A 27,164-nucleotide genomic window follows, 5' to 3' on the forward strand; every position below is an offset into this window, starting at 1 on the left:
CTTTTCTCCTTGTGAAAGGAGAACATTTTCTTTTTGTAAAACCCTCAGTGAGCCACAAAAATAGAATTGAATACCTCCTTCTTTATGCTACTTCTGTGTTAGTTATATTCCTCTATTATTTTATTTTATAACAGCTTTATTGAGATATTCATATGTACTAATTTCACAATTTTCAGGTATACAATTCAGTGAGTGTTAGTATAGTCATGGAGTTGTGCAACTATCACTACCACCTAATTTTATGACATTTTCCTCCTCCCCCAAAGAAACCTTGCACTCTTTAACTTTCACTTCCTATTCTCTCCTCACTACCCTATCCCTAATTCCTGGCAATCACTAATCTACTTTCTGTCTCTATGGATTTGTTTGTTCTGGAGATTTCATCACTGGACTAATACAGTAAGTGTTCTTTTCATTGATTTCTTTCACACAGTGTAATGTTTTCAAGGTTCATCCATGTTGTAGCATGTATGAGTGCCTCATTCCTTTTTATTGCCAGTATTGCCACATTTTTTTTTAAATGCATTCATTAGTTGATGGATGTCTGCTATGAACATTTGTGTAGAAGTTTTTGTATGGATGTATTTTTTTGGTTTGGGGGGTTTATATCTAGGAGTGGAATTACTAGGTTATATGATAACTGTGTTCAATATTTTGAGGAACTGTTTTTCAAACTGGCTACACCATTTAAAATCCCACCAGTAGTCTATGAGGATTCAGTCTTTCACATCCTCACCAACATGTGTTATTGTTCGTCTTTATGATTACAGCTGTCCTAGTGAGTGTGAAGTAATATCTTGTAGTTTTGATTTGCATTTCTCTAAAGAATGAGATGACTTTGAGCATTGTTTCATGTACTTATTGGCCATTTGTATATCTTCTTTGGAGGGATGTCTCTTTAGATCTTTTTCCTGTTTCAATTGACTTACTTGTCTATCGTTGAGTTATCAGGGTTCTTTATATATTATGGACATAAGTCCCTTATCAGACATATGATTTCCAAATATTTTCCCTCATTCTTTGAGTTGTCCGTCACCTTCTTGATGGTGTACTTTGAGGTACAATAACTTTAAATTTTGGTGAAATCCAATTAATTTTTTCTGTTGTTGTTTGTGCTTTTGGTGTCACAGCTAAGAAGCCTAACTCAAGGTCATGAAGATTTACTCCTGTTTTTTTCTAAGAGTTTTACAGCTTTCGTTCTTACATTTAGGTCTTTGATACATATTGAGATCATTTTTGCATACGATTTACATAGGGCATTCACAACCACGATAAAATGATCATAATTGTGATACAATCATTTGTTTACAAGTGTGTACCTTTCATAGCTTCTGAGCTCATGAAGACAATACCTGTGCCTTCCTTATTTTGGGGTTCTTAGTGTTTATTAGGTACAGCTTTTATTAAATCTGCCTGTGGCTTCAAATGTTTTATCTCGAAAGTACACAGAAGAATTTGAAGAGTAGATATGAAAATAAATAGTTGGTAGATATGTCCCCATGTTTTAGAGGGATATGTAAACACATTATGGTAAGTACAAATACGATTGTCTATTATTTTTTCCTCACAGATTTCACTTATTTTCTTTTAAAAACAAGCTTTCATTAGTAGGTAATCTTTATTATCTTCAGTTAAGAAGATATATTTTGAGCACCTACAGTATACTATTAGGTATTACAGATACAAATCAACTAAGACATTGTACTTGTCCTCAAGGATCTTACAGACTAATGGGGACATGGCAAGTGAACAATCTACTTTTGTCCTTTTTTTTTTTTTTAAGATTGTATTTTTAAGTACTCTCTGTACCACGTGGGACTTGAACTCACAACCCCAAGATCAAGAGTTGCGTGCTCTACCACCTGAGCCAGCCACATGCCCCAAATATCACTTCTTTCTAAACTTGCTTCTCCTCTCTCTCCTGCTTTTAAGTTGTTTCTTTTTATTTTTTTTATTTTCAAATTTTTATTTAAATTCTAGTTAGTTAACATACAATGCAGTATTGGTTTCAGGAATAAGATTTAGTGATTTGTCATTTACATACAACACTCAGTGCTTGTCGTAACAAGTGCCCTCCTTAATACCCATCACCCATTTAGTCTTCCCTACCCACCTCCCTCTATCAACCCTCAGTTTGTTCTCTTTCATTAAGAGTCTCTTATGGTTTGTTTCCCTCTTTCTCTCTCTTTTTTACCCCCCTTCCCATAGGTTCATCTGTTTTGTTTCTTAAATTCCACATGAGTGAAATCGTATGGTATTTGTCTTTCTTTCTCTGACTGACTTATTTCACTTAGCATAATATACTCTAGCTCTCTCCATGTTGTTGCAAATGCAAGATTTCATTCTTTTTGATGGCTGAGTCATATTCCATTGTATGTGTACACCACATCTTCTTTATCCGTTCATCAGCTGATGGACATTTAGGCTCTTTCCATAGTTTGGCTATTGTTCATAAAGCTGCTATAAACATCGGGGTGCATATGTCCCTTTGAATTTGTATTTTTGTATCCTTTGGGTAAATACCTAGTAGTGCAATTGCTGGATCATAGGGTAGTTCTATTTTTAACTTTTTTGGGGGAACCTCCATACTATTTCCCAGAGTGTCTGTACCAGTTCTCATTTCTACCAACAGTGCACGAGGGCTCCCCTTTCTCCACATCCTCTCCACAATCTGTGTTTGTTCTTTAGCAAGAAATGCTCAAGAGCGATTTAAAATACTTGGTTATAGTGGTGGTGGCTTTAGACATTATGGTAAGTATGAAGCGTTAATACTGTGTTTGTTCCATATTTGGTGGGATGAGTAGGATGTATAATTGCTAGAGCTGGAATTGTAGAATTGTCCAAGAGAACCTGTATAGATTGGTTTTTAAGATGTTTCTAATTTTCACTGTCCCTTTGACAATTGTGAAGCATATACATGCTTTTGCATGTATGGAAAGTTATATTAAATCAGATATCGTATCCATTCTGCAGTGTTGTTAGGTAAAGGATAAAGATACCTCAGTGTCAGGGTAAATTTAATAAAAATTTATTATGGCTCAGGCTTCTTTTGTTTTCCCAAATAAATTAATCCTTTACCTAATTGAACTCATGCTGTGGCACCTTTTGTCATTAAAGTTAGTAAAGTCCATGCATCTTTTTTATTTATTTATTTATTTATTTATTTATTTATTTATTTATTTGACAGAGAGAGAGACAGCGAGAGAGGGAACACAAGCAGGGGGAGTGGGAGAGGGAGAAGCAGGCTTCCCGTGGAGCAGGGAGCCTGATGCGGGGCTCGATCCCAGGACCTTGGGATCATGACCCGAGCCGAAGGCAGACGCTTAACGACTGAGCCACCCAGGCGCCCCTAGTCCGTGAGTCTTTAACTAAATAGAAACAGATTGCACAAGCAGTAACTCAATTTTTTTTAAAAAACAGATAGGAACTCTTAAAGATAACTCAACATAGTATAGTACATAACCTATGTCGAAGTAATTCTGCACTGCATATCTGAGATACTGAAACTTGGTGAAACCTTTTTATCTCAAGGCATTTTATACTGGGTCTCCCAACAGTTTCTAAAATATGTACTTTCAGAAAAAACCTTTGTAGCCATAGGCTCATAATAATTTCTTACTCATAATGGGTTATAATTATAAAGTACTTTGTCACATTAACTAATTTGGTCATCACAGCAACTCTGTGCTTTGTTTCCCAAATGAATCATTTTAATAAATACTTACTCTTTGTAGACAGGAGGTTAGGGACTGGAGGCTTTCAGTGGATAATTAATTCAAGTTGTGAAGATTTGGGAATGATGTATACATTGTTGCCCTGACATGGCGGAGGTGGACCTTTTTTTTAGGAGTAGGGCAAATGGTAAAACCCAGGACCTTTGTTTATAGTTGTCAAAGAAAGGCTTTTTAGGGTGGGAGTGAAGGAGTGGGAGGGAGGAGTTTCATTGTAGGGGTTCTAGAAAGCCAGGTTGCTCCTTCTTATTTCTGTTATAACACTCTCCCACAAACCACCGCCCAACTGGCAAGCCCAACTCCTTTTTTATTCCGTTCCTGCCTGGAGTAGTTAATGTTGTGGGTAAGGGTGGGCTCTTACTATATATATATTAATAAGTAATATATAGAAAAGTACCATTGTAAATAATAAGACTACTGTTAGGCTCTTTAGGTATTAGTATCTTTTTTTTTTTTTAAAGAATTTTATTTATTTGACAGAGAGAGACACAGCGAGAGAGGGAACACAAGCAGAGGGAGTGGGAGAGAGAGGCAGGCTTCCTGCCAAGCAGGGATCCCGATGCAGGGCTCGATCCCAGGACCCCGGGATCATGACCGGAGCCAAAGGCAGGTGCTTAACGACTGAGCCACCCAGGCGCCCCTAGATATTAGTATCTTATAAGAAACTGCTTTTTAATTATATAGGAAGTTTTTTTTTTTTTTTTAAGATTTTATTTATTTATTTGACAGAGAGATACACAGAGAAAGAGGGAACACAAGCAGGGCGAGTGGGAGAGGGAGAAGCAGGCTTCCCGCCCATCAGGTAGCCCGATATGGGGCTCAATCCCAGGACCCTGGGATCATGACCTGAGCCGAAGGCAGACGCTTAACACCTGAGCCACTCAGGCACCCCATAATTATATAGGAAGTTTTTTTTTAAAGTAATCTCTTTACTCAATGTGAGGCTGGAACTCAGGACCTCTAGATCAAGAGTCACATGCTCTACTGACTGAGCCAGCCAGGCACCCCAGTCCTTTTTTAGTTTGTTTATTTTTTAGTAATATTCTATTTATTTTTCAACTTTATTGAGGTGTAATTGACAAAAATTATATATATTTAAAGGGTATAATGTGGTGGTTTGATATATGTATAAATTGTGAAATGATTACTACAGTCAGGTTAATTAACACATCCATCGCCTCATACAGCTACAATTCTTTTTGTGTGTGTGTGGTAAGAACACTTAAGATCTACTCTCTTAGGAAATTTCAAGTCATCATGCTGTACATTAGATCCCCAGAACCTACTTGTAACTGGAAGTTTGTACCCTTTGACCAGAAACTTCTTCAAAACATTAATTTTCTAAACTTAACTTGGGACAGTAGTCAAATGTTGCAGAAAATTTCTAAAACAAAAATGTGTGAATGCTGTGAAAAGTTATTGTTACTAAAAGCAATGGAGAACCATTGAAAGTTTTCAAAGAAAAACAACCTAAGAAGGGTAACATCATGGTAGTGAGCAGTGCAGAGAGAAGTGAAGAAGATAGCAGTCAGAGGAGGACTTTTCAGTGAGATAGGGGGAGTGTTCATAGTTTCAGATGTGAGTAAGTTTAAGGTAAACCATGTCATCATAGAATGTCATGAATTACCTCATCTAATTTTTTTTTTAAGATTTTATTTATTTATTTGACAGAGATACAGTGAGAGAAGGTACACAAGCAGGGGGAGTTGGGAGAGGGAGAAGCAGGCTTCCCGCTGAGTAGGGAGCCTGATGCGGGGCTCGATCCCAGGACCCTGGGATCATGACCTGAGCTGAAGGCAGACGCTTAATGACTGAACCACCTAGGCACCCCTGATTTTTTCATTTTTATAAGTGAAAAAGCTAAGGTTCTAGACAACTGAGTGACTTAATGCAGGTTACAGTGGAGTTAATTGCAGAGTCCTGTCTAGGTTTCAGGTCTTCAGAAGTAGCAAATAAGAGCAGAAATACTCAAAATTTTAGGGTGTCAGGGAATGATAAGGCGTATGTTCATGGTAGCTTTTGAAAATAAATGTATCTTTTGGTATAAATCCTGTTGGCTTATTACCTGTATTGTTGTATGATAAGAAAATTGTCATCTTTGTGTTTATTGATAATGTAACGGATTTTAAAAAATAATATAATTTCTGATAAAATTTAAGAATGACCTATCCTTTTTGAGTTTCTCAGCCTTAACACAAGTATAAAAAGTTATTTAACAACATACTTTTAAGTCATGTTACTGAGAAACGTTCTCCAAGATTGCAGCTTGCAATAGGGCATAAACCGAGGGTAATTGAGAGGTGGTTTGGGAATACTAGTAATTGAAAGATTGGAACCAGCTGTGAGAATTAGATAGGAAATTGTCTTTCCTTCCTGCAATATTTTAGACCTATAACTTTCCATTTTTGGAGGAAGATTTTAAACATTTGATAAATGATTTATTTTGAAGCTTACCTAAAGTTTATTAGAACATTAAGAAGTATTCAGGCTTAATACTATGCATCTTTTTTTTTTTTTAATACTATGCATCTTTTAATTTTTTTTTTTTGCTTATGTGGACTTTATGAAAATTCTTTTTTAGCTTTGATAAAATACACATAAAATTTATCTTAACCATTTTTATTTTTATTTATTTAAAAATTATTACATTTTATTAAGTTTTTTATTTTAATTCTGGTATAGTTACATACAGTGCTATATTAGCTATATATACTAATTAGTATATTAGTGTATATATTATATACAGTGCTATATTATATGTACTATATAGTGACTCAACAATTCTATACATTACTCAGTGCTCATCATAAGTATATTCTTTAATCCCCATCACCTGTTTCAACCATCCCCCCCCCCCAAATCTTAACCATTTTTAAATACAGGTCAATAGTGTTACATTGTTGTATATTCAGTCTCCAGAACTTTTTTATCTTGTACAGAAACTATACCCATGAAACAGTAATTCCCCATTTTCCCCTCTCTCCCAACTCTGGCAACCACTATTCTACTTTCTATGAATTTGACTACTCTAGATACCTCATAGGAATTGTACAGTATTTTTCTTTTTATGGCTTGTTTCACTTAGCATAATGCCCCCCAAGTTTATCCATGTTTTATTGTCAGAATTTCCTTCCTTTTAAAGAATGAATAATATTCCATTATATATTTCATATATATACGTACACACATATATGCATATATACACCACATTTTGTTTATTCACACTTTGGTTGCTCCTATCTTTTGGCTGTTGTCTTGCTGCTATGAACATGGGTGTACAAATATCTCTTGGAGAACCTGCTTTCAGTTCTTTTGGGTGTATACACAAAAGTGGAATTGCTGAATCATATTTTAAATTTTTTGAGGAACTACCACACTGTTTTCCATAGCAGCTGCCCCATTTCTGTCCAGCAATGTGTAAGGGTTCCATTTTTTGTATATCCTTGTCAACATTTTTCTTATTTTTTTTTAATAATAGCCATCCTGTTATTGGTATCTCAGTGTGGTTTTGATTTTCATTTCCCTGATGAGTAGTAATGTTGAGTATCTTTTCATGTACTTGTTGGTCATGAATTTCTTCTTTGGAGAAATACCTATTTAGGTCCTGTGCCAATTTTTGAATCAGGTTGTTTTTTGTTGTTGTTGAATTGTAGCAGTTTTGTATTTTTGGATATTAACCTCTTATCAGATATATGATTTGCAGACATTTTCTCCCATTCTAGAAGTTGCCTCGTCACTGCCTTTCCCTTTTTCTGCCCAGCAATTTAAACTCTATCCAGGCAAAAATATTTGCAGTGTCAGGATTTATTTTATTCTCTCCTAGATGCTTTCCACATTCACCTGGGGAACCTCTATTTTTCCAAAGGCATCTCAAGCATCTCTTCTGTAAAGCCTTTTCTGATCACCCTCTACTTCCCCAGGCAGAATGGAATTGAGCACTGAACCCTGTGTGTTCTTCTGTCATAGCATCTGAAACATTTTAGTGTTGCCTATTTGTTTACCTGTCAGTTTTGCTTTACTGGATTGACAGTGCTTGTGAGCAGTGTCTGTGTTGTTCGTCTTTTTATCTTTAACTGTAGTCCCTGGTGTATGGTGTATAATTAAATAATAAATGTTTTTTTAAGAGAATGTGTGATGATGAATAATTATTAAGTCAGTCTATTGGATCTCCAGAGTTATACTAGAATAGACTCTAATTTTGGTTTTCTGTGATACCACATGGGCAACTATTTCCAAAATGGTTTCTGGGAGAATGTAGCACTCCTTTGCAAGTTCCTGGTTGGTAGTCCTCATTCTCTCCACACAATTCATAGCCACTTTGTGTCAGATCTTTATTACTGGGTAGACTTTTGATTAGGGCTTATAGTACCATACATATATAACTTTTTAAACTTATGGCAGCTTTATCCCAGAAAGATTATTTCTGATTTGCAAGTCTTTTGAAAATACTTTAAGGGTATATGTCAGATGGAACTGCTCATGTTATTCCAGATATATTTGCTATTCTTGTTATGAGGGCAAACCAAAGAGCCTGGGAAATAATCCTTTGGTTGGCATTTAAGACCAAACCAGAACAAAAGCTGGTATCTTTCCTCCTTTTCCATTAAGACTAGCTTTTGTTATGAATTCTTATAATAAATGACTTCATTGAAGTCTTGTAGCTTGTGATGTCCCCTGGCGTGAAAATCATGAAAATATTTTACTGTTATAGCAAATTTAACATTTAAGCCATATCCCAAAAAGTCATTAGGAAAAGTTCTGGAAAAAGAACAATCACCATCAAGTGATATGCTACCAAAAGATGGATTGCTACTATTTTAGATGATTTAGTTGTGCCAGTTATGTGGTCTTTTTATGAGTTATGCCCTACATAAATTCCAGTAAAACTTTGATTTTAAATGTAAACAACATTTATTTAAACATTTAATTCACTCCTAATGTAAATACTAAATTGTTCTGTGTTCTTGTAAGTTTTAAGTGCCAGAAATTGTCTACATATAGGCACATTGTACATTGAATTCAATGAAATAATTTTCATCCTTCCTCTTAGTGACAGTGTTTCTGTTTTGAGTGATGAAAAAGTAATTAATTATGAAATGAGACACTGACTATAATAGAATCTTCTCTAAGTGAAACATTTGAACTGTTCTCCTGTTTTTTTTTATGAGTACTTAGCACTTATACATGAGTTTTTATTACTTACAAATGTTGTCAACTGCAAAGAGAGCAGTGGCTTACATAATTTAATATAGGGGTAGTCCAGAATACATTTGTTCGACTTTTAAATTATTTTAGAATTTGTGTTGGAATATTGGTATCTCTGAAATCAAGGTATGTGCAGCCCTTTTCCAAAGCATAGTGAACCATACTGTAACGTCTTATATTGAAGTAAATTGTAAACTCTCCAGCAGTTTTTTAGGTTACTGTGAGGTTAGGGTTCCTGTTCAGTGTCTTCTCGTTTCCTAATCTTCTTCATTGCATTGTGGTGGTAGTAGACTACAGTAATCTCTGAGATGCAGACAGTCTAAAACAAAACTGCCTTTAATTCTTTATACTTGCAACTTTTTTTTTTTTTAAGTAATTTCTACACCCAGAATGGGGCTGGAACTCATGACCGCAAGATTAAGAGTCACATGCTTTACCGACTGAGCCAGCTAGGCACCCCTGTACTTGCAACTTTAAATTTACTTTTGGTCTGGGGTATAATCATTTGGTTGTTAAAGTTTTCACTTTTTGAAAACCTCCGTTATCCTTTATTGTCACTTGCCAGGCTGATCTGATGGATAGCACCTGCTCTCCTTTATGGACATAAACATTAATGTTTGAAAGTACATTAAAAAGTACAATCTAATGTGATCTACAAGGTAGACATTGGGCCATTAATTAATTCCAAAACACTTTTGTGTTTGTCTGCCATACACCATCTGTTTTGTGGATTGGGGATTCAGAGATAATAATAGATATACACAATCTTTGAGAAGTGTCCATCTTGCAATTTGGTTACGGAGTGGTGGGGAGGGAGACAGGTCAAAAATTACAATGGATTTTGATAAATTCTGTGATCGAGATAAGGAGAGGTTATCTCCTTATCTGAGACATGAGAATGCATGGAAGGGTCATTTAACCCAGAGTTTGAAATGTTGAGAAATGCTTCCAGGAAGAGGTCACATCTCAATTGAATCTTAAAGGATGAGTAGGAATTAGCCAGTTAAGGAGGAAGGGAAGCCTGGAAATAGACTAAGATGATATGATAGGCGACATAGGAGGTGAGCCTTAGAATAAAGGATGGCTGTCATTTATTGAGCACCTACTTTGTGCTGAATGCTGCATTATAAGGCTTAAACCACTTGCCTCATAGTAACCTAAAGGGCAGGTGCTATTATCCTCTGTATACAAATGAGGAAATAGAGTTGCAACTCTCCTGTAGTTATGACAGGGTTATTGAGTGGCAGGGCTAGATTGAAAAATCTAGTTTTTCTTGGGGCATCTGGCTGGCTCAGTTAGATCACACGACTCTTGATCCTGGGGTTGTGAGTTCAAGACCAACATTGGGTGTAGAGCTTACTTAAAAAATAAATAAAAGAAAATGTTAAAAAGAATGTTCAACCTTATAAAAAAAATACAAATAAAAACCCTAGCTTTTCTGGCTTCTTGTCGAGCCTGCTTCCTCCCAGGAAAGAACAGGTTCAAGAAGAAGGAAGTAGTTAAGTAGTTGCCATGCTGTTGAAAGGTCAGTTGTGCAGGTTAAGTTCTGAAAAGTGTCCAGGGGCATTCATAGTGACTTGTTTGTTTATTCAAGAGGTATTTACTGAGAGTCTCTTAAGTGCCAAGAACTGTGCTGGGCATTAGGAATAAAAGGACGTGCCAGAGTGGTAGAGGTAGAAGGGTGAAAGGAAGCAGAGACACTTGAGTGAAAACTTGTGTAAAGAAGCTTGATTGCAAAGGAAAAGATAATGATATAGCAGTAAATATAGCGGAAATTGTGTATGTGTGTGTGTGTCTAATATGGGAAGTACTTTAATTGTTTATGTGCAGAGGAGAAAGAGCCATAGCAGGGGAAGAGTTTATGATGAAATAAAACTAGTGATTGGTTGATTCATCAAGGATGTTAAAGAATGAGGGGAGACAGGGACCAAAGTCTGTTAGATTGCACATACCTAATTAAGTAGATTGCAGGATGAGCCTCACGTAAATTTGTAATGGCCCTAGAATTTTAGTATGATTACCCAGCTCTTGGATAATGGAAACTTGACTAAACAATGAAACTTCATATTCAGATGATCATCTGATTCCTTATGTCTGATTTATGCATCCATCTTTTCTCTTCCTCGATTATCCTGGCCATACCTCCTGTCTATCATACCATTTCTCATATTGCATTAGAGTGATTGATCTCCCCCTCCTCGACCACATGCTTCTTGAAAGGGGGAATGGTAGAGGCTATGTCTGATACTACCCAGCATCTGGAATAATCTCACTTTAATAAATGCTTATTGAACCAATGAATCATTGAATGACTCAGTTCCTTATTTGTGTTATTTTTGAGCAGCAGTGTTTTGAGTTTTAAACTTTCAAGAGTTAAAAGGTATATATCTACCCTGTGCAGATTTTATTTTATTTTGTGTAGTTAAGCACTTTAAGGTATGCCCAATTTTCAGTGAAAAGAGGACTTTAAATATTTGGATGCTGAGAGGGCTTACGGTTCCATACAACCTAAAGAGTTTCTTAGTTTTATCTTTTTTGAGATTTGAAGTACATTTATTATCAGCTCAACAACTGTAGTCTATCTAGAAGTGCAGAGATAAGATACTCTCAGAAATTTTATTTCCTTTTTTTTTAAGCGTTGTGTAAAAAGCTAGTGATGCAATTTTTAAAAATTATATTTCTTGTGAATGTGGCATGTAGTCCTGCCCCCCCCGCCCCACCCCATATGTTGGATACTCATTGATGTCATGGAATTTTCTTTTTTCAGAATCCTGTCCAAAAGATTCCTGACTCACATGAAATAACTTTAAAGCATGGCACTAAAACAGTAAGTTTAAAAAATTTGATTCTTTCCTCTCAGTAACAAGGCTCTCATGGAAAAGTAAACCAATGATACATTTGTATTAAGGCTAATTGCACAATCAACTGATAACAGAAGCTATAGGCATTAAAGAAAAAGATTACATTTCTATTCAATCAAAATAACCGTTGTGTTTCATTTAAAATAGCAACACTTATTGTTATGGTTGGCTTTAAAACCTTGTTCTTTGATAGAGGAACATTACAAGTGAAAAAAGAAATGAAACTAAAATACAGTTTTCCTTTTTATGGTGTGGGAAAATTTCTCATTACCCTTAGCTTTATTTCTATATCGTAAAAGGCCTGAGTTCGTTTTTTAGATGAACATTGAGATAAGAAATGAATATAAAATAGTTACTGTATTGCTCTAAGATTATTATTGCTTAGACTTACAGATTCTATTTTTGTATTGCTATATTTATGTTAAAGATTAATAATGTAAAATTTTGAGTTATAACATGAAATCATTTTTATTGTAAAGCCATTAAAAAAGTAGTAGTTGAATGAATGAAACCTCATGAATGAAAGAATAAAATTATCTTGCTTTCTCTTTTCAACGAAACTGCCTTTTTCTAGGTGTCTGATATGTAAAGCAGTAGAAAAATACATCCCATAATGAGGAAAACATCAATCAGTAGAAATCAACCCAGAAATGATGCAAATGATAGAATTAATAGAGAAAGATGACATTCTTCTTGCTGAATTTTTTGCTTTTGAAAATACCATTTTCATAAAAATATTTGTTAGAGTATAGTAGGTTTATTGTTGTTTTAAATGAAGTGAACAATAAATATTTTAAAATGGCTTAAAGTTTTACTGTGGTAAATACAGGTACATATAACTCACATAAACAAATGCTTTTTGGGGTCCTCAATAGATTTAAAGAGTATAAAGTGGCTTGAAACTTAAGTATCTGAGAACTGCTGTTTTAAGAAACCATTTCCATCTGATTTGTGATCTTATATCTACTTTTTATTAAATCAGAGTTCTGGTATTTTTCTGAAATTGTGACAGAATTTTACTAATTTTCATGTTTTTAAGTAAATTAGGAAAGGAACTGTAGACAGTTCATACTTAAACAGAAGCTTCCCTATCATTTAGTTCAGAGATTTTTTTTTTTTTAAGATTTTATTTATTTGACAGAGACAGCGAGAGCAGGAACACAAGCAGGGGAGTGGGAGAGGGAGAAGCAGGCCTCCCGCTGAGCAGGGAGCCCGATGCGGGGCTTGATCCCAGGACCCTGGGATCATGACCTGAGCCGAAGGCAGCCGCTTAACTGACTGAGCCACCCAGGCGCTCCAGTTCAGAGATTTTTACGAGTGTTCATGAGTTTTACATGTTTTATTTAAATATTTCTATTTTTTTAAATTTAATTTTATCTTTTAAAGAATTATAATTAAAAACATAGTGCCCCCTTGTTTTGCACATTAAAAAATCAATTAGAGCTTCCTTTTTTTTTTAAAAAAAAAAACAAACGTTTATTTAATTATTAGAGCACACATGAGTGGTGGGGGGAAGGGCAGAGGGAGAGGGAGAAACGGACTCCCGCTGAGTGGGAGCCCTTCTGAGTGGGAAGTGCTCCGCAGGGCTCGATCCTAGGATCCCAAGATCATCCTGGGATAATCCTGAGATCATCTGGAGATTATGACCCGAGCTGAAGGCCGACCAATGATTCTCTGGAAGTTGGAAGTTGCTGGCTCCAAACAGCCCTTTCCTTTTCCCCACGGAGGACTCAAGGAAGATACCTACGGCTAGTCATCAGTTCTCCTACCTTGACTGTAGGCCTCTGCCCCTGTTCTCCATGCTGGCAGTTGCAGCGAGGGAGTGGAGCTTACACCCTTGAAGGGAGGACAGGCACAGAATAGACAAACCACAAATGAATTTGCAGTTTCAAATTGTATTGTAATGGGATGAACACTGGTGCAGTTAGTCCTATCAGGAGGAGGACACCTCTTTAATTGTAACAGGAGGGTAGAAGGATAGAGTGGGCATGGACGTACTTTTGTTTGTAGTTGGTAGTAGCAGAAGTCACTTCCTAGACTTCAAAAGCTACTGTTTATTTTTATTATTTCTATTTTTCATTGTTTTAGGTTTTAGGACATATAATTGTTCAGGCATAAAAAATGACTTAGTTCTCATTTGAATGCTTTCTTTAACACATTTAGAGTAGTACCTATCTAATTTAAACATATAATAAGTCATTAATTATATTTATATATAATTCCCTTATGTTCTGAAATCAGTGTTTGCAGGTAGTGATTGAAATGAGTAAAATTATTTTGTAAATATCTGGTTTTAATTACAGTAATTTTATTACATTAATAACATTTCAAGTCTATTAGGAGAACTGATTTATAGTTGCTTCCTTTATATAAAACTTTGATCTTTTTAGTATTTCAGATATGTATGGTAATATCTGTTAATTATTTCTTTTTTAAAGATTTTATTTATTTATTTGACAGAGAGAATGAGAGAGAGAGCACATGAGAGGGGGGAGGGTCAGAGGGAGAAGCAGACTCCCCGCCGAGCAGGGAGCCCGATGCGGGACTCGATCCAGGGACTCCAGGATCATGACCTGAGCCGAAGGCAGTCGCTTAACCAACTGAGCCACCCAGGCGCCCATGTTAATTATTTCTAATGTATTTTTTTTCCTCCTGAGAGGGCAGTAGATCCAGGGACTTCCTGCTTAAGAATAGTGAGTTACCAGTTGGGCATTCACATGTGCATTGGACCTAGGAAAATTCACAGGGAAGGCAGATATTTTATGGAAACAATATAAAAGTGGTATTATAATGTAGTTAGTCACTTATAAATTCAGCTTTAAAAATAACTGTTTAAGGTGATTATGTTGAGTCATTTAGCCATATACACAAGAAAATAATTTCTACTTTGTCCTACTTCATTAAATAGATTTCTTAACATTCCCTTTGGCATTTTCTCATTTTGGTAATTTTAGATTCATGTGGTCTTCTTCTGTTAGTGGTAGTTAAAATATCAAAATGTTTTCTCAAAATTGTTTATTGAAAAAGCTGAATTATTTATGAGGTTTGGTAGGTAAGTTGGGACTAAGCTGGCAAATACATTAATTACATTAAAATATTTTTTCTTCATTTCAAAAGAAATAACAGTCATAATAACAAGGTCAAATAATAGAGAAGATGCTATCCAGTCACACTTTTTAGAAGTAATAACAGCTGGTGGGCTGTACTTCCAGTGCCTATAATATAGGAGATCAGGTTAGAGAAAGGAAATGGAGGTTATTGTAGACTGTAAGTAGTTTTCTCCAGTTAATTTTTTTTTTTTTTTTTTTTTTTTTAAACCAGGTTTCTGCTTTGGGTCTGGATCCCTCAGGTGCCCGTTTGGTGACTGGAGGATATGACTATGATGTTAAGTTTTGGGATTTTGCTGGAATGGATGCTTCTTTTAAGGCATTTCGATCCCTTCAGCCCTGTGAATGGTATGTATTGCACAACTTAATACCTTCATATTTGAAGATAGAGCTGTTATCATTTGAATTCCGTCTATAATGCTTTGTACCAAAATACACTAAGTTTATATGACCATATGTTACCTTCATTATTTGAATGAAAGAAAAATGTACCTTAGATTTCTTTCCTTCACTTTCATTAACCTAAATTTTAAAGATGTTTTCAGTCTTTTGTTGTTTTGTAAAAAAATATTTGTATTTAGAGATTATTACCTTGCCTAGTTTATTTCAATACTCTAGTAAATACTGTGTAGTGTTATGTATATGTGTATGATATATGCTAAGCCAATAACCAGGTGCTAGCCAGCGCTGCACTGTGCAGGTGTGGTCAGCTAGCATTATATCAGAAAGGGCTTTACATGTTGCAACCACAGGCCACCTTCTTATTTCTGTTTTTGACCATATCTTTTTATCTTTATCTTTTAGGTATCTTTTAGATATTAGATATCAAAAATAGATTTTTATTGGTGAAACTGATATCTTGTTAACTTGCATAATGTATGTTGGAAATGAGGTCTTACTAACTAGATATTCAAGATAGGTGAATTAGCTGAACTTTACTTAGACCCAATTTTCTACTCTTGCATGAGTAGGGCTTAAGAATCTAGTTTGCCTTTAACTTGAACTCTTGGGGATGATGGTTTTTGCTAGACCTAGTATCTACCTGTAAACTCTGGATTCTTTCAACTATATGGATAAAGTTCCTATTTCTGGGCTATTGAGTGTTTGCTTTCAGTGAACCTTTCATGAAAGTGGTGGTTGGAGTAACTGAAAGGCTAGAGAGCTGGGATTTTTCTTAATCTTGTGGAGCAAGTCATATGAATTGTTTTTGCTTACTTGCTAATAAATGCTTAGATAATAAATGTCTATATATGGCTCAGAATTGGGTCTGAGACTTCAGATTTCTCTGGCAGCTACAGTTATCTAGCAAAATAACCTAAAAGTTATATCTAAACATGGCTCTGGTCAGTTTTGTACAAATCATACTGACTTGTAAATTTTGAAGTCCTAACTCTTAAACTATCTTTAGTAGAGATCAGAGAATTCCTTAAATGAACATAGCAGATCTCTGATCAATTGGAAAGGAAAAAAAAATTTATAAACAGGGTATCTCCAATGATGGCTGTATTTAATAAAGCTCTTATTTAAAATAGTAACTTGGTATCTTGAGTTAGTATGATGACTTTTAAAAAATGTATTTAAAATATGAGATAATATCTTTTATTCCCGTTTGATAGTCTCTTGATTAAGGATTGTGTTCCCCTTCTACTTTTACAACTGTAAACTCACTTGTTCAGGATTATTCAGTACTCTATTAATGATCAGCTCCGAATAGAATCATGTCTCATGAGTCTCAAGCCAGTGCTCTATTACTAAACTGTGTCATTTGCTATGCTGTTGTAATTGAAAATGCAGAAAACCCCAAAATAAGCTTATTTTCTCTTCCATAATTAAATTGTTGCATCCTATATATAATAGTGAGCTATCAAAGGGTAGATGGGAATAAAGAGAATTCTTGACAATCTGTACAAAATTAATATAAATTCTAGTACTGCAAACAGATGGTGAATGTTACTATTTTAAATCATGAGAACTGTTTAACTTTGCTGTCATTTGCCCCTAATGTCCAAGTAATGTGACTCTATTTTTTATGACAATACATATTTTTTTACTTAATGTATTTTTTATCTATTTATACATCCATCTGTAATTCATTTTTTACTGTGAAAAATTTCAAACACAGAGAAAAGTGAAGGGATTACTATAATAGCTGTTTATCCTTTACCTAGATTTAACAGTTACATTTTTCTGTATTTGCTTCATCTCAATTTTGTAACTTTTGAAATATTTAAAAGTAAAGACATACATAACTTTCAGTTTGAAATAATTCAGCATGAATCTTTCAAAAATATAGACATTTCCCTATATAAATATAGCTCCAATTACCCTAACAAAATAATTTAGAATTTCTTAATATTTCTAATAATCATTCCATATTTAAATTTCCCCAGTTTGCTCTCAGAATGTGTTTTAATGTTGGTTTGTCAAACATGGATCCAATCAAGTAATACATATCACATTTATTGTGTACCTCTCTTACATATCTTTTAATCTAGAAGAGAGTCTCCTTCCAAACCATTTTCTTTCCCATGACTTTATTAAACAGACAGGTCAGTTGTGCTTCACAAGGTTTTTCCTCCCTGAATTTTTTAATTGCTTCTTTATGGTATCATTTAGCTTATTTCTTTGTCTCCAGTATTTCTTATAGAAGATTCAAAGCCTTGATGATCATCTCTAGTGTATCACATCACATGGCATGTATTTATTGTCTAGTTGTTGCTGACAATGCAACTTGTTGAGACTCACAATTAAGATTGATCCCTGGATTAAATTGGTGACATCTCATTCTTCCATTGTAAAGTTAATATTATATACTTGAGATAGGCAAGAACTTTGTGGGGAGATAGTTGATAGCATGGAAATATCTAGATTCTCATTACTTCACTTAATAAGTTTAGCATCCATTGATTATTCATACCTGAATCAGTTCTCTCATTGAGCGTTGTTAAGTTGGTGCTTTTCTTGGTTTTCTAAATTCCATTATTTCATCTACATTTATTTGTTGACGTTCTTCTAATAGAACTTTTCCATTTTAACTGATATTATTTGGCTACCCTAAAATACAGTTCTACTGTGAAGGCAGGATAAATACTTGGTTATTTCTTTAACTCCCCATTTTTATTTCAGGGGTAGGTGGTGATAAATGAGTTGTTGCTGTTATTGGTGGTGGTGTTTTTTTCTTTTTCCTTTTTGAGTGGCAGGATTTATGACTTTAAAATTTTCATGTGTTCCAGTCAGTTGTAGTCATTATTCTTTTTGATGTTTAAATTGTCCCAGATTTGGTCAGGGGAGTCCCTGATTGCTATGTAGTTTTTACATGTACTCATTAGACTTTAAAAGCTTACTTATTTTCTGGCATAACATGATGTAAGCTTCCTAGTATATTCCTTTCCAGGTCCTAGAATCAGCATTTCCCCATGGAGATCATTTTTTTTTTTTTTTAAGTGGGAATGGTATTTAGAGACCAAATCTGAATGTTATACCTGCTCATTAATAGTGGGATATCATTCCTTCTTGACCTTTTCAGTGGAAAGAGGTAGAAAATACAGGGGTGTGTGTGTGTGTATTTAAGTGACAAGATCATATTGATATATCCATTTCAAATTTTAGTAAACTTTAACTTCAGAATATTTTTTAATTTACAGAAAAGCTGCAAATATCATCCAGAGTTCAGGCATACCCCTAACTCAGTTTCCTCTGTTGTTTATATCTTACATTACCACGGTACATTTATGGAAGTAAACCAACATTGGTACATTACTATGAATCAAACTCCAAACTGTTTTTGCATTTCACTGTTTTTTCCACTAATATGCCTTCGAAGATACGCCTTACATTTAGTCTTCATGTCTCTGTTTAGTCTTCTCTGGTTGATTATGCCTTCTCAGTCTTTCCTTGTTTTTCCTGACCTTGACAGTCTTGAGGGGTCCTGGTCAGGTATTTTGTAGAATGTTTCTTGATTTGTTTTTTTATGATGTTTTTCCTGGTTAGACTGGGACTCTGGGTCTTGGGGATGAATATCACAGAGGTGAAGTGCCCTTCTTATCACATAGTGGGGGTACATGCTATCATGTTTTTAAGGTTTCTCCACTGTAAAGTTACTTTTTCCTCCCCTTTCCATATGCTGTTCTTTGGAAGTAAGTCAGTAAATGCTGCTTACATTTGGGAAAATGGAAAAATTAAGCTCCACCTCCTGGAGGGGGTAGTGTTTACATAAACTACTTAGAATTCTTCTTTTAGGAAGAATTGTCTCTTCTCCTATTTATTTATTTATTTGTTTGTTTGTTTGTTTATTTATTTAACCAGTTATTTCTACCAGTATTGACTACTTGATATTTGTTTTATATCTTGGGTTGTAAGCCAATACAATGTTATTTATTATGTTGCTAAGATTATTTCAGCTGTAGTCATTAGGAGCTCTTGCAATTTGGCTCTTGTGATCCTTTCTTTGATATGCCTCCTTTTTTTTTTTGAGTACTTTTTACTTTTTGGTACTATTAGATGCTCCAGACTCATCTTGTATTGTCCCTGCCCCAGTCCTAGAATCAGTCATATTTGTTAGGACAATGGTATCTAAAAACAGGATCTAGGTTCTTGGTGTGCTTGTTGTTCTTCTAGGCCTTCTCAGCTGACAGAGCTGGGAATTGAATGCATGTATACTCACCTGTGTATGTGCTAGATCTATACAATTGTTTCTTTATCCATTTGCATCCATGTTAAGGTAAGCAGGGGTTCATACCCATGTCTCTGACTCTAATCTAGAATACACTGGTTCACTCTAGCCTTCCTCCTCCTTGGAAACCTTCACTTTCTAACAGTGAGAACTCTGGCTCCCTCCAACCATTATTTCTGTGTTTGTTTAACCCAAGTATATGTGTGAAACAGTCACAGAATGGTTAAGCTGTATCCTTGCTCCATTTTTTAAAAGATTTTATTTATTTATTTGACAGAGAGAGAGAGAGCACAAGCCAGGGGAGTGGCAGGCAGAGGGAGAGGGAGAAGCAGACTCTCCACTGAGCAGGGAACCTGATGCTGGGCTTGGTCCCACGACCCCAGGATCATGACCTGAGCCGAAGGCAGACACCTAACTGACTGAGCCACCCAGGCGCCCTCCATTTTTTTTTTTTTTTAAGGAAAAGTCTCTTTGAAATTTTTAAATTAAGATTTCACACTGAGAAATTATTGATGAGATTATTGGTAAGATGATTGATTTAGGAACTAAATCCAAAGGCAAGCTCTCCACTCTGTCATCCACTCAGGTAGGACACACAGTGGGAGAGGCAGGGTGGCTGTGGAGAATCAGGATCCTACTAGGCAGAGCTTGAGCCTTTGACCCAAGCCAGCTCTTTAGTTCTGCCCAACCCCTGCCCATCTAGCTGGAAGCTGCTGATACCAGGAGAGGCAGGGAGCTGCAAGGCCACTGAGGAACCAGCCACTAAGTTGGGGCGTGGGGAGCTTGTGATGGCAAGGAGGCCTCCACCCCTTAAACTGCTGGGTACTTCTGGGAGCCCCAGCTGTAGAACTCCTTGGAATGGATCCATGGTGGTCCTCTTCTCATTCCAGAAGGCGTGACCTTTGAGAGGAGGCAGCTGGCAGACACCTTGTGAGTGCAAGATCACGTCACTTGGCTTCCAAGTACTTGTCCTGGGACTGGGGGTGAAGGAAGGGGTGCTGGCCCAAGGGGAGGATTCTTTGGCTTGTCCCTGTTGACCCCAACACCTCAGTCAGCCAGCCCATTCTCACATACATTAGTTATATTTATATAGTCATATATATTATAATTATATACTAAAAAGACAAAAAAACCTGCCTGAAGAGAAACTCCTAAAGGACCCACATGGCTCAGGAAATTTACTATCCCCTCACTCCTCACCTCCCCCAAATTCTTGTATAAAATCATCTAGTGCGATCTTCAGGAAACCCCCATTTGTCCCAGCTCCCCCCACCGTGGCCCTCCTGAGCCATCTGCTGAGCAGGGAGCCTGCTTCTCCCTCTGCCTGCAACTCCCCCTGCTTGTGCCCTCTCTCTCTCTTTCTCTCTGACAAATAAATTAAAAAATATAAATAAATAAATAAAAAAAAGAGAAATTCTTTATTTTCATGTTGATCTGTTAACCCTTTAGATTAAATTCCTCACCCCTATGAGAATCTATAAACATCTGTTACTCAGCTAAATTTTCCCATACCTTTTGTCACTCATCTACATTGTTCCTGTATCACCTGTGAAGAAAACTTAAGGGAGTTTGTTGACTGTCTTGAAGGTATAAAAGCAGAGTGTGCTGTTTTTAGACCATCTATTCACCGTGGTGAGTAAGTGGGTGTCAAAGAGGCATTCACACAAAGATCCCCATAGCCATTCAGGATAGGAGGCAGAAGTCCTAAGTTTAGGAGTGAGCATGAGATCAGGTGTTTTGAATTTTGGGCATCTCTGATGAATTTTTTTAGTATTTTTGACCTTGTTCTCATTTCCCTGGGACACTAAAAATGCTTTGAGGTCAAATGTTTTCTTGACCTACCAGCATAAAAATGAGAGTTTTCAAAATGCTTTTCTTCCGTTGTTATTCAACTTCTTTTTGATGCAGCTTCCATTTTGGTATTTTGAAGTATGTTTAATAATTTGTTTTGGACTTTTGCCCAGCCAGCATCCATATTAGATTTGTGAATCTCTAGTTTCTAAAGTCTTTCTTTGTCCCATTTAGTGAAAATCATCAGTACTGCATTTTCTCTAATCCAGTCTGCTAGTCACCTTTTGTTTTGTTTCTTCACAGATTCTCAAAAATTATATATGTATGTTCATGAGTTTGAATCCTTGGGCTCACAGATCCTTCGGATGTACCCTTTATGCAAAAAAATGTGGATGGAGTAAAATTTTTCATAAAATATTAAGAAGCTTTGGATCACTTAGGTAGCCCCAAGTTAAGAATTCCTTATCTTCTGCCCATTTAAAAATGGCTACTCTCTATTCTCTTATTTTATTTTATTTTTTTTTAAGATTTTTTATTTATTTATTTGAGAGAGAGAATGAGAGAGAGAGAGAGAGCACGTGAGAAGGGGGAGGGTCAGAGGGAGAAGCAGACTCCCCGCTGAGCAGGGAGCCCGATGCGGGATTCGATCCCGGGACTCCAGGATCATGACCTGAGCCGAAGGCAGTCGCTTAACCAACTGAGCCACCCAGGCGCCCCTCTATTCTCTTATTTTAAAAACATTTTAATTAATTAATGTATTAAGTTATGTTCTCATACAGAAATTAAAACATTACAGTTAAACCTAAAGTTCTTCCTTGATCATCTCTTAAAAATCTCTTTGCTAGGTATTCTTACTGTTTTCATGATGGTGTATATATTCTTTAAGTTTTTTTTTATGCCACCATTGACAAATATACATACTCATCAAAAGAGTGTATACTGTATTTGTTTTCATAAATGATATCAGATGGTTGTTATTCCATAATTTGTTTTTGTTTTCCACTTCACAATTTAGAGATTTTTAATATCACTACATGTTCTATATTCTTTCCAAGTGTTGTATAGCATATTGTGTATAACTTACCATAGTTCAGAACCATCTGAAGGGCTTGTTAAAATGTTAAATGCTGAAGGGGAAAAAAAAATAGAGAGAGAGAGGAACAAATCAAGAAACAGACCCTTCACTATAGAGAACAAACTGATGGTAACAGAGGAGAGGTGGGTGGGGACATGGATTAAATAAGTGATAGAGATTAAGGATGAGCACAGAGTGATGCATGGAAGTGTTGAATCACTATATTGCATACCTGAAACTATTATAACACTCTATGTTAACTGGAATTAAAATACAAACTTAAAAAAATGTTAAATGCTGGACCTCACCTTTAGAATTTCTAATTCTTTAGAGTTGGTGTGGCCTGGGAATAACTGAAATTTGAGCCATGCTGTTGGAGCCTGGTAATTTTTCTAAACTATGGTAACTGAAATTCATGCATCAGAACTATGCAAAGCAAGGATTGCCTGTATCTTTTTTTTTTTTTTTAATTCCAGTGTAGTTAACCTACAATGTTACATTAGTCTGGTGTGTATGTGCTTTATCCATTCATCTGTCAGTGGACACTTGGGCTGCTTCTATAGTTTGGCTATTGTAAATAATGCTGCTGATTGCCTGTATTTTTAAAAAGCACTTATTATTGAACTATAGTTGACATAAAACGTTACATTAGTTTCAGGTGTACAACATAGTGATTTGACAATTCTTTTTTTTTTTTTTTTTAAAGATTTTATTTATTTGACAGAGAGAGCACAAGCAGAGGGAGAGAGAGAGAGAAGCAGGCTCCCTGCTGAGCAAGGAGCCTGATGTGGGACTCGATCCCAGGACCCTGGGATCATGACCCGGGCCGAAGGCAGCCGCTTAACTGACTGAGCCACCCAGGCGTCCCTTGACAATTCTTTACTCAGTGCTCATCATGATAAGTGTAGACACCATGTGTCATCGTACAATATTATTGCAATATTATTGACTACATTTCCAATACTATACTTTTCATTTCCATAACTTAATTTATTTTATAACTGGGTATCTTAATCTTCTTTGCCTATTTCTCATACTGCCCCCCCACCTCCTTTCTAGCAACCATGAGTTCTCTGTATAAGAGTCTGTTGGTTTTGTGTTTTAGGTTCCATGTATCAGTGAAATCATACAGTATTTGTCTTTGACTTACTTCATTTAGCAGAATACCCTCTACATCCATTCACATTATTGCAAATAACATGATTTCATTTTTTTAAATGACTGAGTAATATTCCATTGTGTGTGTGTGTGTATATGTGTATGTGTGTGTATAAAAGATATATATCTTTTTTTTAAGATTTATTTGAGAGAGAGGGAGAGAGAGCAGGGAGGGGCAGAAGGAAAGAATCTCAAGCAGACTCTCCGCTGAGCACAGAGCCCAACACAGGGGTCTATATCAAGACCCCCTCAAGATTTTTATCACATGATATGGTTTCAATAGTTTGTTAATCATTTGTCTTAAATGTTCAGCCTTTTCATGTGGATGAATTCTATTTTTCATTAGGTGTTTCTTTAAAATTATTATTCTTACTTGATTTGTAAATGCTTAATTTCCATTTCATAATTGAAGACAAGGTTGTTTTTGATCATGCATTAGAGATCATCTTCCCAAAGCCAATTTGTGAATGGACACATAGCAGAACTGCTCTACATACTTGAGTAACTTCTGACACTGCACATTACAGAGTTCTCAAATTGGGTTTTATGGGCATACTTTTAGGGGCTCATGAATTTCTTTCATTAATTAGAAAGTATTGTTTTTTCATTTTGATAATCTTTGGCCCATCCCTAATGCCCGTATTTGTTTACCTATATGTTTAAAATCATTTGGGCTGAAGTACTCTTTTCACTTACAGTTGCCAGGGCCTAGTGAGAAAGGAGCAGAGACACACATCATACATAAATGTGTTGGCACCAAGTGAAGGTTTGTTTTGTCATGAAGTGATGTATGAATAAATTTTTCACAGTAGTTATAAAAGAGACAATTGGGGGGGGAAATTGAGTCATCAGTGGAACACAGTAAAATAGGCATGTGCTATATAGCAGGCAATAAATATTCATTAACTAGCTGATCCGAAGGTAGGTTAGAGGACTTAGGTAGGTGGACATAATTAATTTGTTACACAATAAAGAAGTTGTTTCATTCTGTATGATATTGTTTCAGCAAACATCTCAAAATTAATTTGAATTCTATTGGATCTTTTGTTTTAGTATTTACTTAAAAAATCACTTTATTGAGGTACCGTCTACATAACATAAAATTCATTCATTATAAGTGTGCAATTCAATAATTGTTAGTAAACTTACAGAATTGTGCAACCAGTACCACAGTCTGATTTCCATCACTCTAAAATCAAATCTCATTCCCATTGTGGTCACTCTTCATTTCCACCTCCAGCCTTAGGCAGCTGCTAATCTTTCTTTCTCAGTTTGCTTTTTCTGGACATTTCATATACATGGAATCATACAGTATGTGGTCTCTTGTATCTGGCCTCTTATAATGTTTTTTTTCTTTTTTTCTTTTTTTTTTTAAAGATTTTTTAAAAATTTATTTATTCATGAGAGAGAGAGAGAGAGGCAGAGGCAGAGGGAGAAGCAGGCTCCCCACGGAGCAGGGAGCCCGATGTGGGACTCGATCCCAGGACCCTGGGATCATGACCTGAGCCAAAGGCAGGCGCTTAACCGACTGAGCCACCCAGGCGTCCCTCTTATAATGTTTTTGAGGTTCATCTATATTGTAGGACACATCTGTACTTTGTTCCTTTTTATGATCAAATAGTATTGCATTTTGTATTTATGTATGAATGTATATATGGCATATTTTGTTTGTCCATTCACCAGTTGGTGGACACATTTGGGTTATTTGCACATTTTGGCTATTATGAATAATGCTGCTATGAACATTTGTGTACAAGTCTTGGGATGTTTCCATCTATCTTTCTTAGGTTGATACTACCTAGATTGGGAATTGCTAGGTCATATGGTAAATTTATGTTTAATATATTAGTAACCTGACAAACTGTTTTCCAGAGTGATTGCACCATTTTATATTTGTACTGGCAGTATATAAGGGTTCCAGTGTCTTTACATTTTCACCATCATATGGTACTATCTTTTCCATGATGGTCATTTCTGTGGGTGTGGAGTGGTTAATGTTTACTTTTAAATTCATAGTTTTATAAGAGTTGTAAGGATAAGGACCCTTGTCACCTGTTTATATGCAGTTAAGTAATATAATAATAATTTGTCATCACAAAATGATCTCTAAGCTGTTCTCCCATCAAAAGGCAGGTGTTACTACTCATATTTGAAAAATACTGACCTAAGGCATTGAGAAAAGGATCAATTGTGGAACAATCCTCAAAATATGTAGAGTTAAAAAAGCATAGTATAGAAGAGTATATAGTTGTTTTTTTTAGAGAATAGTATATAGCTTTTTTTTAAAAGCTTGGAAAAAACAATATGTACTATTTGCATATATATGCATAAAATGTTTCTGGAAAGGTAGAGAAGAAACCAATAACACTAGTTGTTTATAGGGAAAAGAAATGGTTATCTGGGAGACCAAGATGGGAAGAAAACATGTTGTTACTTGTCCCTTTTATATCTTTTGAGTTTTAACTATGTGTATATTCTACTTATTTAATGCAGGAATAAATGTTTTCTTTTGTTAAAGAACAAAGAAGATATGATCTGTTTGCATAATAGTTTATTGAGTCTGGCTGAGTTCTTCATATCAGTTAATTCTTATAACTGCCGTGTGTCATAGATACATTTATTATCCCTGTCTTATGGATGTGGAAATGGAGGCTTAGAGAGATTAATTAATTAGCCTAAGGTCACACAAAGTGATAGACCAGGGATTTGAATGCAGGCATTCTAACTGTAGAGCATGTACCATTAATCATTATGTTATACAAAAGCACAGAGGGATTGAAACCATTTAGAATAAGTGCTATTAGAAACAGTTGAGGGTGTGTGTTTGCTTAATTCCTTTATTTGTAAGCCTTACATATCTCAATACTTTATTCACTGCCCATGCCGTGTAACTGAGGTAATAATGTTTTGGCTTTTAGGGAAGTTGTTTTTTGTTACTTTACAGCTGATATTTGTGCATCATAATAGTTTATTCATTTCACATAATTGCATGATAAGATTAGTGATTTGTTTAGGCATTTGTGCTTTCTCTCTGTGTGTTATCAGTTAGTTCTGAAAAAGAAGGTGAAGGTGGACAGAGAGTCCCCTTGCAAACTGAGACCCATGACTTGTATGAGTTGATGTGTATGGAAGCAGAGTTACATATATTTCAGTAATCATGTCGTTGTGTCTCTTTTCACTTGATCTAGTTCATTAATTCAGGTTAATGACAACATATATTTGAACTTTTTATATTTATTAGTAAATTGGTAAACTTGCTTTATAACTTACCTTATTAATATGTTAATATGTTATATATTAACTACTAGATTTTGCAAATTTTGCCATGTATGACTTTTCCCCCCATAGATATTACCGATCAGTGGCATCATTAATTAGGCTGTATGCTAGGTAGAATACCACATCCTCTAGCCTCCTTCAGCCTTACATATAACAAGCTTTTATTTGTTTGTAACTAATCTTGGATATCACCAGTAAGAAGGAAAAAGTTGGAAAGTAAGATGCCTTCAGTTGTAATATTAGGTTGCTAAAATCACAAGTTATTCTCATGTATGTTGGGATAGT

At 35.5% G+C, this 27,164-nt stretch overlaps 1 protein-coding gene across 2 annotated transcripts in view; it reads left to right on the plus strand.

Moving 5' to 3' along the window:
- LOC118006400 (WD repeat-containing protein 70) overlaps nt 1-27,164 on the plus strand; it is a 296,166-nt gene that overhangs the window by 45,616 nt on the left and 223,386 nt on the right. For both annotated transcript variants that reach the window (XM_034999023.1, XM_034999025.1), the window contains 2 exons: nt 11,704-11,763; nt 15,119-15,252. In XM_034999023.1, the coding sequence (XP_034854914.1) occupies nt 11,704-11,763; nt 15,119-15,252 (194 nt within the window). The remainder of the gene's footprint in view (nt 1-11,703; nt 11,764-15,118; nt 15,253-27,164) is intronic.

This window comes from Mirounga leonina, unplaced genomic scaffold (assembly GCF_011800145.1).
Source record: "Mirounga leonina isolate KUSES-001 unplaced genomic scaffold, KU_Mleo_1.0 Mir_96, whole genome shotgun sequence".
NCBI lineage: Eukaryota > Metazoa > Chordata > Mammalia > Carnivora > Phocidae > Mirounga > Mirounga leonina.